We start from the raw sequence: 12,977 nt of genomic DNA on the forward strand, positions 1-12,977 counted from the left end.
TCCATCCTGGCTAAGATGACTCTCAGCCTTGGGGGCAGGAATGGCAGACAGCCCAGTGTGCTCCCCAGCACAGCAGCTCATGGACAGCAGCTGCTTCCAGCAGCCCCAGTGCCTCACTTGTTGGACAGAGATGCTGCCAGCTTTTGTTGGATCCCAGGGGGATGCCATTAGCAAAGGAAAGGTGCTTCTGGGGTTGTCTGCTGGTGCTTTAAGTGGTTATCTAGGGAGACCAGAATACAGGACAGACACCTTGCCAGGTACATAAACAGGTTTGCCAAGGCCGTGTATCCAGCATGTCACATGAGAGGTCACCCAGTTCCCAGTGCTCCCATCCTCCACTCTATGGAGAGCTTTTCTGCAGGACTTGCATCACGTGGAGGCACTTATTGAAGGGAAGTGACAGCAATGTCACTACTTTGTTCTCAAGAGCGTTCTCAAGCTGAGGGTTTCAAATGCAACCAACCGTTGGCCAGTAAAACTTCACAATCGCTAAGCAAAACGAACTAACATTATGCAAACAGGAAGATGGAGAAGAATAGGAGTGACTTGTCCAAGACAAGAATACCTCCTTAATTTCGCAACGTTACAGCTTTATTATTCCAAGCCAGGACCCATCCATCAGGCTCCAAGCCCTCATAGGATGCTATAAATTACCAGATTTTTACCCAGCTGTTACTGCAGTAGGTACTTGTTTAAGTGCTTCAGAGTGTACTTCACTAATACTTCAAGTATTTCTAATGTACAGGATGACCAGCCAATGATCTCATTTTGTCCATCACCTTAAGAGTCACTTAAAAAACAGAGAGTGGCAAGTTGGCTCTGAAGATAAAAGAGAAACAAGGCTGCCCGGTGCTGACCTCGGGCTCCCTTTGCTTGCAGTCCAAGCTGGCCACCAGCCCCACACTCCGGCTAATTTCCTACTTTGAAAAACAATCACATTTCGAAGCCCAGCAACATGCCAACAGTTTCCAGTAAACCCTATAAATATCGCATCTCGGCAGCTGTCCAGAGAGAAGCTGATTGTGGGGATGGGCCTGAGCGCTGCTGATAGAGAAGCGGAAGGGAATTTGAAATGACAAGCTCAAGCAAACTAATCTGTTGCTCTCACACCCTGCTAGTTGTATCCTGGCTGTATGATCTACATGGACTGCATGGAGATGGTGAAGCCCCCAAAGTTGCATGCTGCTCTGTGCATGTATCCCTCATAGCTCTCAAAGAACCACAGAATGACTTGGGTTGGAAGGGACCTTAAGGATGATGAATCTCCAATCCCCCACCACAGACAGGGCCACCAACCTCCATATGTAATACCAGCCCAGGCTGCCCAGGGCCCCATCCAACCTGGCCTTGAACACCTCCAGGGATGGACGGGGCATCCACAGCCTCTCTGGGCAGCTGTTCCAGCACCTCACTACTTTCAGAGTAAAGAACTTCCCCCTGACATCCAACCTCAATCTTCCCTCCCTCAACTTAAAACCACTTCCCCTTGTCCTGCTGTTATCTGCCCTTCCAAAGAGTTGACTCCCCTCCTGTTTATAGGCTCCCTTTAGGTACTGAAAGGCCACCAGCCACCCCCTATGGCTTTTCACCCTCACTGAGGACACTCCAGGCCTGGTGAGCATTGCATCCCAGTGGCACAATGGCCTTTTAGCCCAGGCAGATTTTATCTGTGAGTCCTCCAGTTGGGTTTCAAACACACAGGGCTGCCGTCGTTACAGAGAGCCTGGAAATATCAAAGCAGGTTTGTAAAAGAGGCAATGAGGGTTTCAATTGCCCACACACAGAGGACAACTAATGCAGGAGAGTTTGCACACAGAGACACAAAGCAGCAAAGCCAATGTGTGCCCAGGGAGTGCTCCTAAAGCACGGGTGGGTCCTTGGGCTGCACAGCATGCATGGGATATTCAGATAACTAATCGCTTAATGCCTTCTGCTGCTGCTCTAACAACTACCTAATGTGTTTATTGCCTGTGCCATCTCCCCAGCATTCCACATCTTGTGGAAGCAGACCTGTAAGACAAAATGTTGCCGCTATCTAATTAAGCTCTTTACGCCTTTACAAATATTGAAGTGCTCGAGAGCCCAAATTTCATCCATCAAAGCGGCTTTTCATACGTATGCCTCCAAATTAGCCATCATCTGGACAGACCACTGGAAAACACAGCTGTGGTCGGGATGAAAGAGAAACAGAATGTTGTCACCACTGCTGCTTTTTGCTCCAAATATGCCAGTCCAGTCCCAAGGAAAAAAAACATAAATCCTTTTGCTATAATCTTAAACATTGCTTTTATCCACAGCATCGTTAGCAGCCTCAGACACGTGAATGCTGCAGTGTAACCAAGTAGGCACGTGCATCATTTAAACCATCTTCTTGCTTTCATTCCCACATTCAGGACACTCCTGGCTGTTTCAGCTTGTTCAGCAGGGACAAGAAATCTTGGCCTAACCTCAGCTCCTGGTGGTTTTCAACTGCTCTCCCCCGCAGCTCCTACACTCTTAGATTATCGGAGCCTTTAGCACAGGCTGAATGACTTCCCTAAAGCACGACAAAGCAGTTTGGCACATAGAAAAGCCTCATACCTCTCACAGAAGCACAAAGATTGCTAACGCTAAAGGACACGTATAGATTATGCTTCAAGTTGCACTGCTAACCTATAAACCTCACCTCAGTGGGGTTTAACGTGCTCTTAAGCTGGCTAAACCTGTTGATACTGGCTTAAAACATATCCGATTGCAGCTGCCTTCCTGGTGTTGAAGTACATGGCAGCAATGGACCCCAAGTGCTGTAAGATCACCAGAGCTGGTTGGGTTGAACACAGAGCTGTGCTGCCCAGCTGGAGGTACAGCAGGTCCATAGCACGATATGGGGCTGTGCTGATTTCCCTGTTGGAGTACAATGCTTGGTCAGAGGAGCTGAGGGCTTGCTCAAATTAAGCTCTGCAGCTCCATAACACATAACAAGATCCAACATCCACGCAGTGCTTTGTCAATTATTCCCTGTCTGTGTAGAGCAGATTCAGACCCTCCAGCCCCATGAATGAGGTGAATTTCGTGACAAAACCTGCAAGAGAAAAGTGCCTTTAATCTGCATGTTAGATGGGGATAATTGCTTCATGGTAATCAGCCTGAGTTGTTAATGGAGCTGGGAATCTCTCCTATTCAGGAACCACAGTCCCCTCCTTTCCTCAAGTGCAGGTCTGGACTGTGCGGGCAGGGCTTGCTACATCCTCTACTACAAAACAAGATAATATCTGTACAGGTGTTTGGGTATTGTTGTCTGAGCAAGGCTGCAGATCTCGCTGCCTCCAGGGCACTCTGCATTTTGTATTCCAGCTCAACAATCCTGCAGAAGGAGAGCTGGGAATAGCACTGGAAGAATGAGAGAGCAGCGGCGAGGGTGAGCAGGTGGTGTTGTGAGGAGTCTGCTAAAAGAGATCCCCCAGCGCACATGAAATTATTCCACGCTCAGAATGAGCCAACGGAGTGGACAAAGTCCAGGGTCATTACACTAATTGACACTTTACCTCCGGGAAGTCTCTGGAGAGCCAATCAGGGCTGGATTGCGAGCGCAGGGTCCCAGGCACAGGTGTGGTCTGTGCTTAGTTCATTTAGTGTAATTGTGCCTTGGCAATCTGTTCCCATCTCCTCCCTCTCCAAACAGCTCCGAGTGTAACCTGCTCTGCTATTAACCCCACCGTGCCCTATGGCGAAATGCAGGTTGGAAGGAGGAGGGTTTGCTGACACGCTGCCTTTGGTATTAGAGCACTGTCTCAGTCCTTTGCCTTCAGCTCTGCCACCATCCCAACCTGTAAAGGGGGAGGGAAAAAGGGTTGCTCTGCCATAATAAATACACTGTCAGATGCACCAAAGCCACAGGAAATTAAAGAGCACTTTCAGCACTTCTTTTTTTCTCTTTCCAGATCTAGATCTTGATGTATTAATTTATACCCCTTCCTGATGATTTGTATACAGGCACAGCAATGTATCTCTATCCCGAGAGAGACAGAACCACGTTATTATTATTCAAAGGAATGTAACCAAATGGTTACTGCATAGTGCATCTTAGTAGGCTCTCAATAGCAGCTTTCACGTTTATGGGGGGAGAACGCAGAACTTGGTTAACAATTTGTGTATTTTCCTTCCTCCTCCACTGGAATTATTTTTAAAAAGCAACATTATTTTTAACTGAAGTACACCCAGATTCATGTAATTTGATGTTATCTGTTACCAGTGCTACCAGGTTGCTCTGCAACGTGGTATCCAAGTTCTTAGCTTATTACTCAGTCTTCCCCTGTTCCCTTTTTCTACTACCAGGCTTCTTCTCTGGAACTTACAGTCTGCACAATACAAAGGGTTCAGAGCTCTGCAATGTGACTTATTCACAGGGCCAAACAAAAAAGGAGCCAAACAGAAAAGCAAAGGGCAGTTCTAAATGCAAGGCATGCACAGGCCCCAGATGTAAGCACCCCAGCAGGTGTGTGGCCCCTCACCTTCATGGCTTCACACATCATTCTGCACTGGTTCACGTGGCTCTTCTAATAGTCCTTCTTGTACAGCATCCCCCCAGTCTAGGCAGTAACTCAGCAAACTACCTGCAAGTCTGTTGCAATTAAGCACAAGTTACAGGTTGATCAGATGCTGCAACGCAGAGCCCTAATCCAGGACTGAGCCAAGCAGAGAGCAGCAACCAAGCAGCCATCGATCGAGCTGGGTTTGCCTCCATCCTCAGTCCTCCATGGTTTCCATATGTGGCTTTCCTCGGAGCCACCTCTCCTGTGGCAGCAGTTAATTCACTCCTGCAATGCAGCTGTTGCCATTTCCTTCTTTTTTTTTCTCTCTAAACCAAGAAGGCGAGGAGTCAGCGCCTCCCCTGGGCCAAGTTCTGGCTCTTTGTTATACACATTTTCCCCTCTGTTTTGCACCTTCCCCTCTTGGTTCCTGCCCTGATCACTGAGGTGAGACTGGCAGCTTTCCCATCAGATCTTTCCCCCTCCAGCTTCCCTCCAGGAGCTTCTTCCCTTCTTTGCTGCTTCCATAACCAGCGCAATTACCTCTCTGATAATTTCCAGGATTTTCCATCTGCTCACAATAGGCATTTGTGAGCTCTCTTGTTAATTAATGCATTCTAAAAATCATTACGTTCATCAAGCCGCATCTTATCACTTCCCCTTTTTCCTCCATAATAGTCAAACCTATTGCCCTAAGTAAAACGTAGGTGTTTTGTCATTTCAAATGCAGCAACCCTGGTTCTAATAGCTCAGAGCAGACATTGTTACCACAAGATGTGAGCTGTACTTAATTGTTAGCAAAGCTTTGGTGCAAATGGGCTGAATTTCAGGGGATTTCTGCAACTAACTCCTTTTGCAGCCTGACCCAAAGCGCACTGTCCCCTTCAGTTTGCACTGAATGTTCTATTAGCTGTATTTTAAGCTGTGCCAGTTATGCGTTACTGCTCACGTTCTTCCTGACTGGCACCAAGTATTTCAGTAAAATCCAACCTCTAACTCAGGTAGTAAAGCTGACAGCTGGTTGGGAAGATACCAACAGATAATTTAACTGAATTTGTCAAATAAAGGCTGAGTGGAGAAACAAGTTCCATGTGTGGGGACTTGGGGGACACCCAATACCCTGAACAGAACAGACTCCAGTAAAGACGACCTATCAGATCTTCTAGTTCTGCATTTTGATGAGTTTGGTAACAAAGGAGCTCTGCAGTTTGAGTGTTTTAATGGGAAGCAAAATCAACCAGCCAACCAAGAAAACCCAAACCATCCCAAAATCAGTCAGTGCATCTAGAGAGGAAACAAAACACTGCTTAGAGTCATAGAAACGCTTCTGCTTTGTGTGCTGCCTAACACACAATCTATATTTAAAGGCTGAGAGCCTTTAAACAAGCCAAAACAATCTTCTATGGGGTGGCCTACGCAGATCAACTCAATGACAAAAAGACACAGAAAGTTCATTTCTGTCTACACAGAGCCTAGATAACAAGGTAACTCTTACTTAGATACATGCAGTTACATTACCATTTCTGGCAACCAAAAGAAATATTATTTACCAGGAACCACACTCCTTTGAAATGCACTGCCCACACATACCCTTGTATTGCAGGTGTTCTTATTACGAGCACCTCTCCAGATGCCAACGTTGCCTTATCAAGTACCTGTGGGCAGGTTTGAGCCCCACCTCATCCTGCTGCCAGACAGACCTGAGCGGTGCCAAGCTCCTCCCTGCTCCAGGACCAGAGACCCACAGCTCCCAGGTGAGTCCTCCCTTCTCTCCAGAGAGGGAGAACAGCCTGGCAGTGAATGTACCTGATGCCAATGCTGAAGGTCAGCCACAGGACGGGGATCGTGCTCCATCCCATCTGCTGATGTGATGATGTACAAATGCCATCAGTGGGCCAAGCTCATGTAGGATTCCTAATGCTCATTTAGCATTGCTGTGAGTCCCAGCTAACAGTGTGGAAAGTCAATGGGGCTGTTGGACTGCTGGGGTGAAGTTGCAAGCCGGAGAAACATCAGTAGTTACCTTTCAAGGCAATGGGGTCAAACACAATTGCATCCCTTGGCTGAAGCTGAGGTGCTGGAGGTGAATATAGGCACTCTGCAAGCAAGGAGCGTGGCCTCAGCTGACTGATCTGACTGATTTCCAGCATGAATTGGATCTGAGAAGCCCGAATATATAAACTAAATCTCTGTGTGATGCTTGGCCTTCAAATGAAGCGATGAAACCTCTTTGCATGTGGTTTTGCACATGCCCCTATGGCAAAGTAATGCAAATCAAGGCACACAACAGATGACTAAAATCTTTTTTCTTGGGGGGGGAGAGGAAAGAGTTGCACTAAAATAAGGAAAAAGTAATTTTAAATGTCACAAAAGCAAACAAAGAGAAACACGGGGCATCAGTGAGCTGTGATGCTCCTTCACAGCCTTCAGAAGAGCAGCAGAAAGCCAATTAAAACCACGTGTCGATTTAACAAGGCAAAACAGTAAAATCAATAAAAGAAACACACCAAGAAATCAGGGGGGCAACATGTTTTTCTAACTGCTTTGGCAACAAAAGGATGCTCCAGAGGAGCCAAGGTGGTGAAAGAGCGACGCCATGCACCTCACACCCCCAGGGCTGCCTGGGGATGAACAGGGGATTGTGGCCAACACGGACTGTGAACACAGAAAGCTCAGGCTGAGCACAGGCCACACAAACACACCCAGCACGTAGGGACAGACAGATGTACGCTGGGAGGAGGATGCTGGATTCCCTTCTGAGAAACATTAGTGTCGGGACTCCCAGCAGGCTGCCTGCCAAGGGGGATAATTAAGCTAAATAAAAATACACAACAGGAACAGCTCCACAAATGAGGATAATTTAATTACCACGTTGGATAAGGGAGACCCACTTCCCATGAGTTTTCCACTGTGACCAGAGAGGAGACAACAGCATCGTAACGTGCTGCAGAAGAGTCATTTATGAAGAAGCAGCTTTCTATTAGGGTCTGCATATTAAGCAACACTACAGCTTCCCATAGTCACATCATAATCTTGGTATAATATTCAATCAAAGAAACAGCTTTGAGTGTCCAAAAAAAATCCATGAAACCATAAGAGAAATGATTGCAGATGTCAAACTGGAATGAATTTCAATGGCCAGCCCGTGGTGGTTGTAAGGAACACCCTTCATGCCTTCCCTAAATAAGAAGGAAGCAGGAATCCTGCAAGCAGCCCTTAAACAAGATCTCCTCTCCATCAAATCTTCAGCAATTTGAGAGCACACAAACAGCAGACAAACTGCAGTTCACTTAATGCTACCACCATTTCATTTGTGGAAAAAGAAGTCATTTCTATCCATTCATCTTCCTAAAATCAAGTAGCTGTTCAATTGAACAGGGCATAATCTCATCTGGAATCCCAACCCAGCAGCATCGTTTCACTGAGCTGAATTTCAAATACAGGAGCTGCAGATTTGCTTTATTCATTAGTGCTGAAACGCAATAGAAAGGACGAGCTAACGTGCTGGGCTTCTGAAGAGCTTTATACGCTGCCTAATGTACCTCTAGGGTGCTCGTCTGTTAAGTGAGAGAGAAGTGAAAATATTTTTCCTCCCCTTCTCTCTAGTGGAAACACTTAGTGGACAGCACAGGCTCAGTTCTTTCGGAAGTAATGGAGCGAGTGTATCCACTCAATTATTTAAAACAGTTGAGTAATTGCAGTCCTGTCAGCTCAGGAAACGTCTCTCTGTTAAAGCTGCTGCACAAAACTATGTCTGAGCACCAGTTTTTCCTTTATCTGCTTCCACATCCTCCAAGTCGGAGCCACAAGTGAGGGATGAGGCTGAGCATCTCTGCCTGCATCCAGTGCTGTCAGAGAACAGAACTCAAGCAGAAGGGAGGAGGGAGCTGGGACACCTCAGCAGCTTTTGGAGATGCCAGATTTACTGCGCTGGCTGATGGCTACAAAAATCCTTACAGAAATCTCTCAGGGCATGGTGTGTGCTGGAGATAAATATTACAATAGTAGGCTTATAGCGAGATGGATTCAGACAGCCAGGAAGCCCAAGGAGGGAAAAGGAGTGGGCAGAAAGTCCTCTCGCAGAGGCTTTCTGGAGAAGCTCCTTTAGCTGGGTTAGGAAACTGATGGGTTGCCCCATTTGCCTTCATGGATTCCAAAGCAGTGCATAGAGAAAAGCAATACAGAGCATGGAAAGATCACCACCAAGGTGTTTCTTCCCTGACCCCAAAATGCATTGGGAATTGCAGCTGAGTAGCTCCCAGTGCAGGCACAATATTGCTGCAGCTTCATTCCACAGCTGACCTGCACTTTATCCTACCCAGCAGTGAACATTCTGCCTTCTGCTGGCAGTGCTGGAACACAAACCAAGAACCAATGAGCTGAGCCATGAAGACAAGACGTGCACACACACACACCCAGCTTGTTCCTTTTCTTTGCTACTCATGCAAGTGATGGCTTTCTGGGACAGTTCTCAAGCAGATTGTAAAAGAAACCAAACAGCTACCAAGGCAAATGGATCACATAAGGCCTACACCAGCAGTGCTGAGTGTTTTCACATCGCTGTTAATTAGCTCACCTTAACGGGTACTTCTCTCCAGGGTCCCTGCCCAGGTGGAAGAGCAGTGGCAAAGTGCTGTGATCCTCCTGTGAATGTGTTGTCACTCCAGAGACATTCTGCCCAGGGCAGAAATCAATGCCCTGCAGTGAAGGGAAGGAAACAGGTCATCACGTGTGAAGCAGGGGAGAGAGTAAAGTTTTAGCTGGTGCTGCTTTCTTTGTCATCTTGATCCAGTATCGCTGTGAAACCCACAATTAGCTTAAACCCAGAGTCCAATTTATTCTTCAAACTGGATTCCAGTCTGTAGGAGGTAAAATAGGGTGACAACACTCGCATAAACTGGAAGCTAATTTTGAAGAAACGGGTGCATTTGTTGACCTGATTCATAGTAGCTCAGAGAGCTGGTGTTGAAGAACTCACCTGGAAACGTGAGCTGTGCTGGGACAACTGTATTATGCCTGGAGACTGAGAAGATGGGACCTCCCTGCAGCAACAGAACCAAGGGCACAAGGACTGGGGCTCTGTTTGCCACCAGCAGTGGGTAAGTGTTTGATGGCTACCGAGGTACAGAGCCAGTTGTCAGCTCACAGGCCCAGAGCAGCCAGCTCTTTGCATCTGCCCTTGCACGCATTTCCAGGCTGCAGCTCCCAAACTGCAGCCAGTTATTAGCCAGATGTCAGGCTAATAACCCAGAGCCTGCCCGCAGCCTTGTGGGCTAAGAGAACTCATTTAGCCCTGGGAACAGCGAAAAATGTAAAGCACTAATTTCACCGAACAGAAAATAACGCAGGGAGCCCTGAGGACCAGCAAGAGCTGGCACCAAATGGACCCTGTAAAACCCAGCTTTAACAATCCCAGCTAACACGCTGCGCTGCTTACAATACCTGAGACGAGGACAGAGACGTGGAGAGAGGATAAATGGGAATATTTCAATGGAGCTGGAAAAGCAGCTGGCACATTTGCTTCGAAACCAACCAAACTGAAAAGCCCTGTACAGATGTTGGTCGGGTTTGATTGGCAAACAATTTTCTAAAAATATCCTGTGTTTTTAATGGACAGCTGGTCAGTGGAGCAGTTAATATTCTGCTTTTCAATAAAGCAGGAAGGTTAGAAGCCCATGAAATCCCATTTATCTGCACTGAGCTATAGATTCCTGAATCACTGACTGGAAAAATAAGAGAGTTGCTTGATAGGTTGTAGTGGCCGGCCAATAATGGACTTTAAATGGATACAAAAATGATTGACCTTCTGATGCCACAGGCCTCGGGAAATGAGTGAAAAATAGATTTATCTTTCTTCTTTCCAAAAGGAACAGTTAATGAAAAGGTATCAAAGCCCACATAACATCCAAATTATAATTTGGATGCAAATCAAACAAGCTATTTAATTAAGAGCCCGCTAATTGGTACAATACTCTTTGGCTGCAAATGCTTCTTTTTGAAAGAAGATTTTAGTCTCGTGGGTATTTATTGGTATGTTGCTCTGCTTACATTTTGTCTTCTGTTTCCTTTAGCCGAGGCTCCAGAATAAGGCTCAGGGATGCCCCAAAGCTTCCTTGGAAAGCAGGTGCTGTGACACCTTGCCTGAGGCCGCTGGCCAAAAGCTATTCACCTTCCTAAGCTGAACAATGTGCCCTGCTCAAAAGGAGTCTGCTGGGGAAAACAATAATCAATCAAACTTACTGCTTTATGACACTGATAAATAACCCTCCTAAAGCGCGGCTGAAATCACGCTTTAAATTTCGGAGGCCTTTCAACTTTATCTCCACAACTATAATAGACCATTCGGATCTTTATGTACTGTGTGACTGCTAACATCCAACCACCGGAGACTGCTCCAAAACCAAAACTGCAAGAGGTGCAATTCCAACCTCACACACCTGATTGAGGCACCGTCCAGCATCACAGCAAGTGATACACTACAGATACAGATGGCAGGGTCTGCTCTTCTGCACATTTGGCAGGAAAGAATATTTAACTTATCACCCCACAAGCTCTACTTCGCTCTGCTTCTTATCTCAAAGCATTTTCAGTTCTCAGGATGGAAAGTTAAAAAAAAAAGTCAGTTACACCACTAAGCTGAAAGTCTGGGATCCTCATGTCCAGATTGCTTTTAATTTCTGGAGCAAAACCAGAATAAACTAAATCTGCTTGGGATTTGAGGAGTATTTAAAGATGAGGCAATCCACACTCTGGCGCATCTGGACAATGCCTCTGGCTGCTTGGAAAGCATGAGGATTTGGTCATGTGTGCTGCTGGGAGCTGGGGCAGAGGGATGTGCCCAAACTCCTTGTGTCCAGCTCTGGAAGGAGTGATGGGGCTGCCCTGTAGGGTAGGAAGGAAACAGCTCTGCTGCCCCATATGCAGGCTAAAGGGCAGCAGGGCTGATGAGGAAGGGGAGTCTCCTCTTGAGCACTTCTGTTGGTGAAGGTCACTAACAGATAACATGAAATCATTAAATAAAATTAAATACATAACATTAAATACAGAAGTGTCCAATTCTCAGCCGGAGCAAAAGCCACCTTGTCCCATTAGAAGCAGAGAGGCCTCCTCATTTACTCCACAGTGCCAACAGGATGGCAGCTCTGCTTGAAAGTAGAGTTGCATGGTATGAAGAAGAGCAAAGAGCAGGGAGGTTCACCTGCCCATTCCTCCAGGATAACAAAACCTCAGCCTCCGCTTTGTTGTTATTTACTTGGAGCTCTTTCTTTGGCAGACTGTTAGTAACAACAGAGCAGGGGATGAGTTAAAGCACATGACTTCTATCTCACTCTGCACACAATCCAGGGTAATTTGCATGTTGACAGTAACGCTGATCAAACAAAGCAGAAAGGTCACTCCCTGTGTTTAAGCAAACTCTTGGATCTTTCCTTCTCAACTATAAAAGCACACAAGCCAAGCCAGAAGATCCTATCTGGAGCACACCAGCTCTGTGCTTTCTAAGGGAACCAATCAAAGAGCATCAGATGGTAAACAGAAGCATCTCAGCTCCCACACCAGACCTCTGACACCAGCATCGTTCTGCACCTGCCTGCTGGAGGAGCAATCCCAGCCATCATTTCCTTTTCTTTAATAAAATAAGCCAAGCAGCACCCCCTGCTCATCAGGGAAGCCCTTGGGTGAGCTCATCCTTCAGCCCTTCCTCCCAGCAATCACGTAACCTGGATGGTTTTTCCATCCCTAAGACCTGGTGGCAATCGCTTGCACAGCTTATGCTTCAATTTCCAGAGCAAATGGACCACAGATGCTATGTCAATATAGACATGAGACAAATACAGCTGGCTGCCAGCGTGGGCTGCACGCCAAGCGATGGAATCACCACTTGTGTCAACGTGAGCCCTCTGGCAATTCGTCACCCTGGCGCTGGCCCAGCTCACTCTGACCTGACAGGCAGAGGCAGAATTAGATGGCAGAGCAGTGAATCTGGGGGCTGTCTGAATCTGGTCGTGTCTCTCCATTCCACCACACGAGACCCAGAGCTGCATTCAGATCAGAGGAAGAAAAGATCAGCGGTTAATTAAAGCCAGGCACGTTTCTTGCTGTTTGCCACGGCGCCTTCGCTGCAATGGCAGCTCCCAACAAAACCTCCCAGCCCAGAGCTCCTGTTGAACAAAAATTGCTTCTAATGTGTTAACTGTCTGGAAGAGACCCCCAAAGATGGGCAGATAACTGAGCCCCCATCGGCTCTCAGGCAGCAGCGATCAATGGCCAGCTCATACGCTCAGAGGACCACAATCAAATGTCATTATTTGTGAGGTTCTACTTGACTTCACATCCCCCTCGCAGAAAAGGCTTTATCGATCCCTCTGCGTTGAGGAGAAGGGCAATCAGACAGACTGCAGCAGGAATAACCCCGGTGGCATTTCACATTAAAACAATAGGGTCTCCTCGCAGGCACCTCCACCGATCACT

General features: G+C 46.9%; 1 protein-coding gene across 15 annotated transcripts in view; it reads right to left on the bottom strand.

The window, feature by feature from the left end:
• Nucleotides 1-12,977, bottom strand: part of GALNS (galactosamine (N-acetyl)-6-sulfatase) — a 46,367-nt gene that overhangs the window by 7,881 nt on the left and 25,509 nt on the right. For 12 of the 15 annotated variants that reach the window (XR_014947574.1, XR_014947572.1, XM_085551229.1 and 9 more), the window contains one exon: nt 9,085-9,206. The exons of 2 other annotated variants lie outside the window; for them this stretch is intronic. Coding sequence is in view for 11 of the 13 variants with exons in the window: in XM_085551229.1 (XP_085407355.1) it covers nt 9,085-9,206 (122 nt within the window). In the remaining 2 variants the exon portion in view is untranslated. Of the gene's footprint in view, nt 1-4,490; nt 4,601-9,084; nt 9,207-12,977 lie in introns of all 15 variants that reach the window. One more of the 15 variants, XM_085551226.1, reaches the window with a different exon arrangement.

The sequence above is a fragment of the Coturnix japonica genome, chromosome 6 (assembly GCF_054131305.1).
Source record: "Coturnix japonica strain WE chromosome 6, WE-NBRP24, whole genome shotgun sequence".
Classification (NCBI taxonomy): domain Eukaryota; kingdom Metazoa; phylum Chordata; class Aves; order Galliformes; family Phasianidae; genus Coturnix; species Coturnix japonica.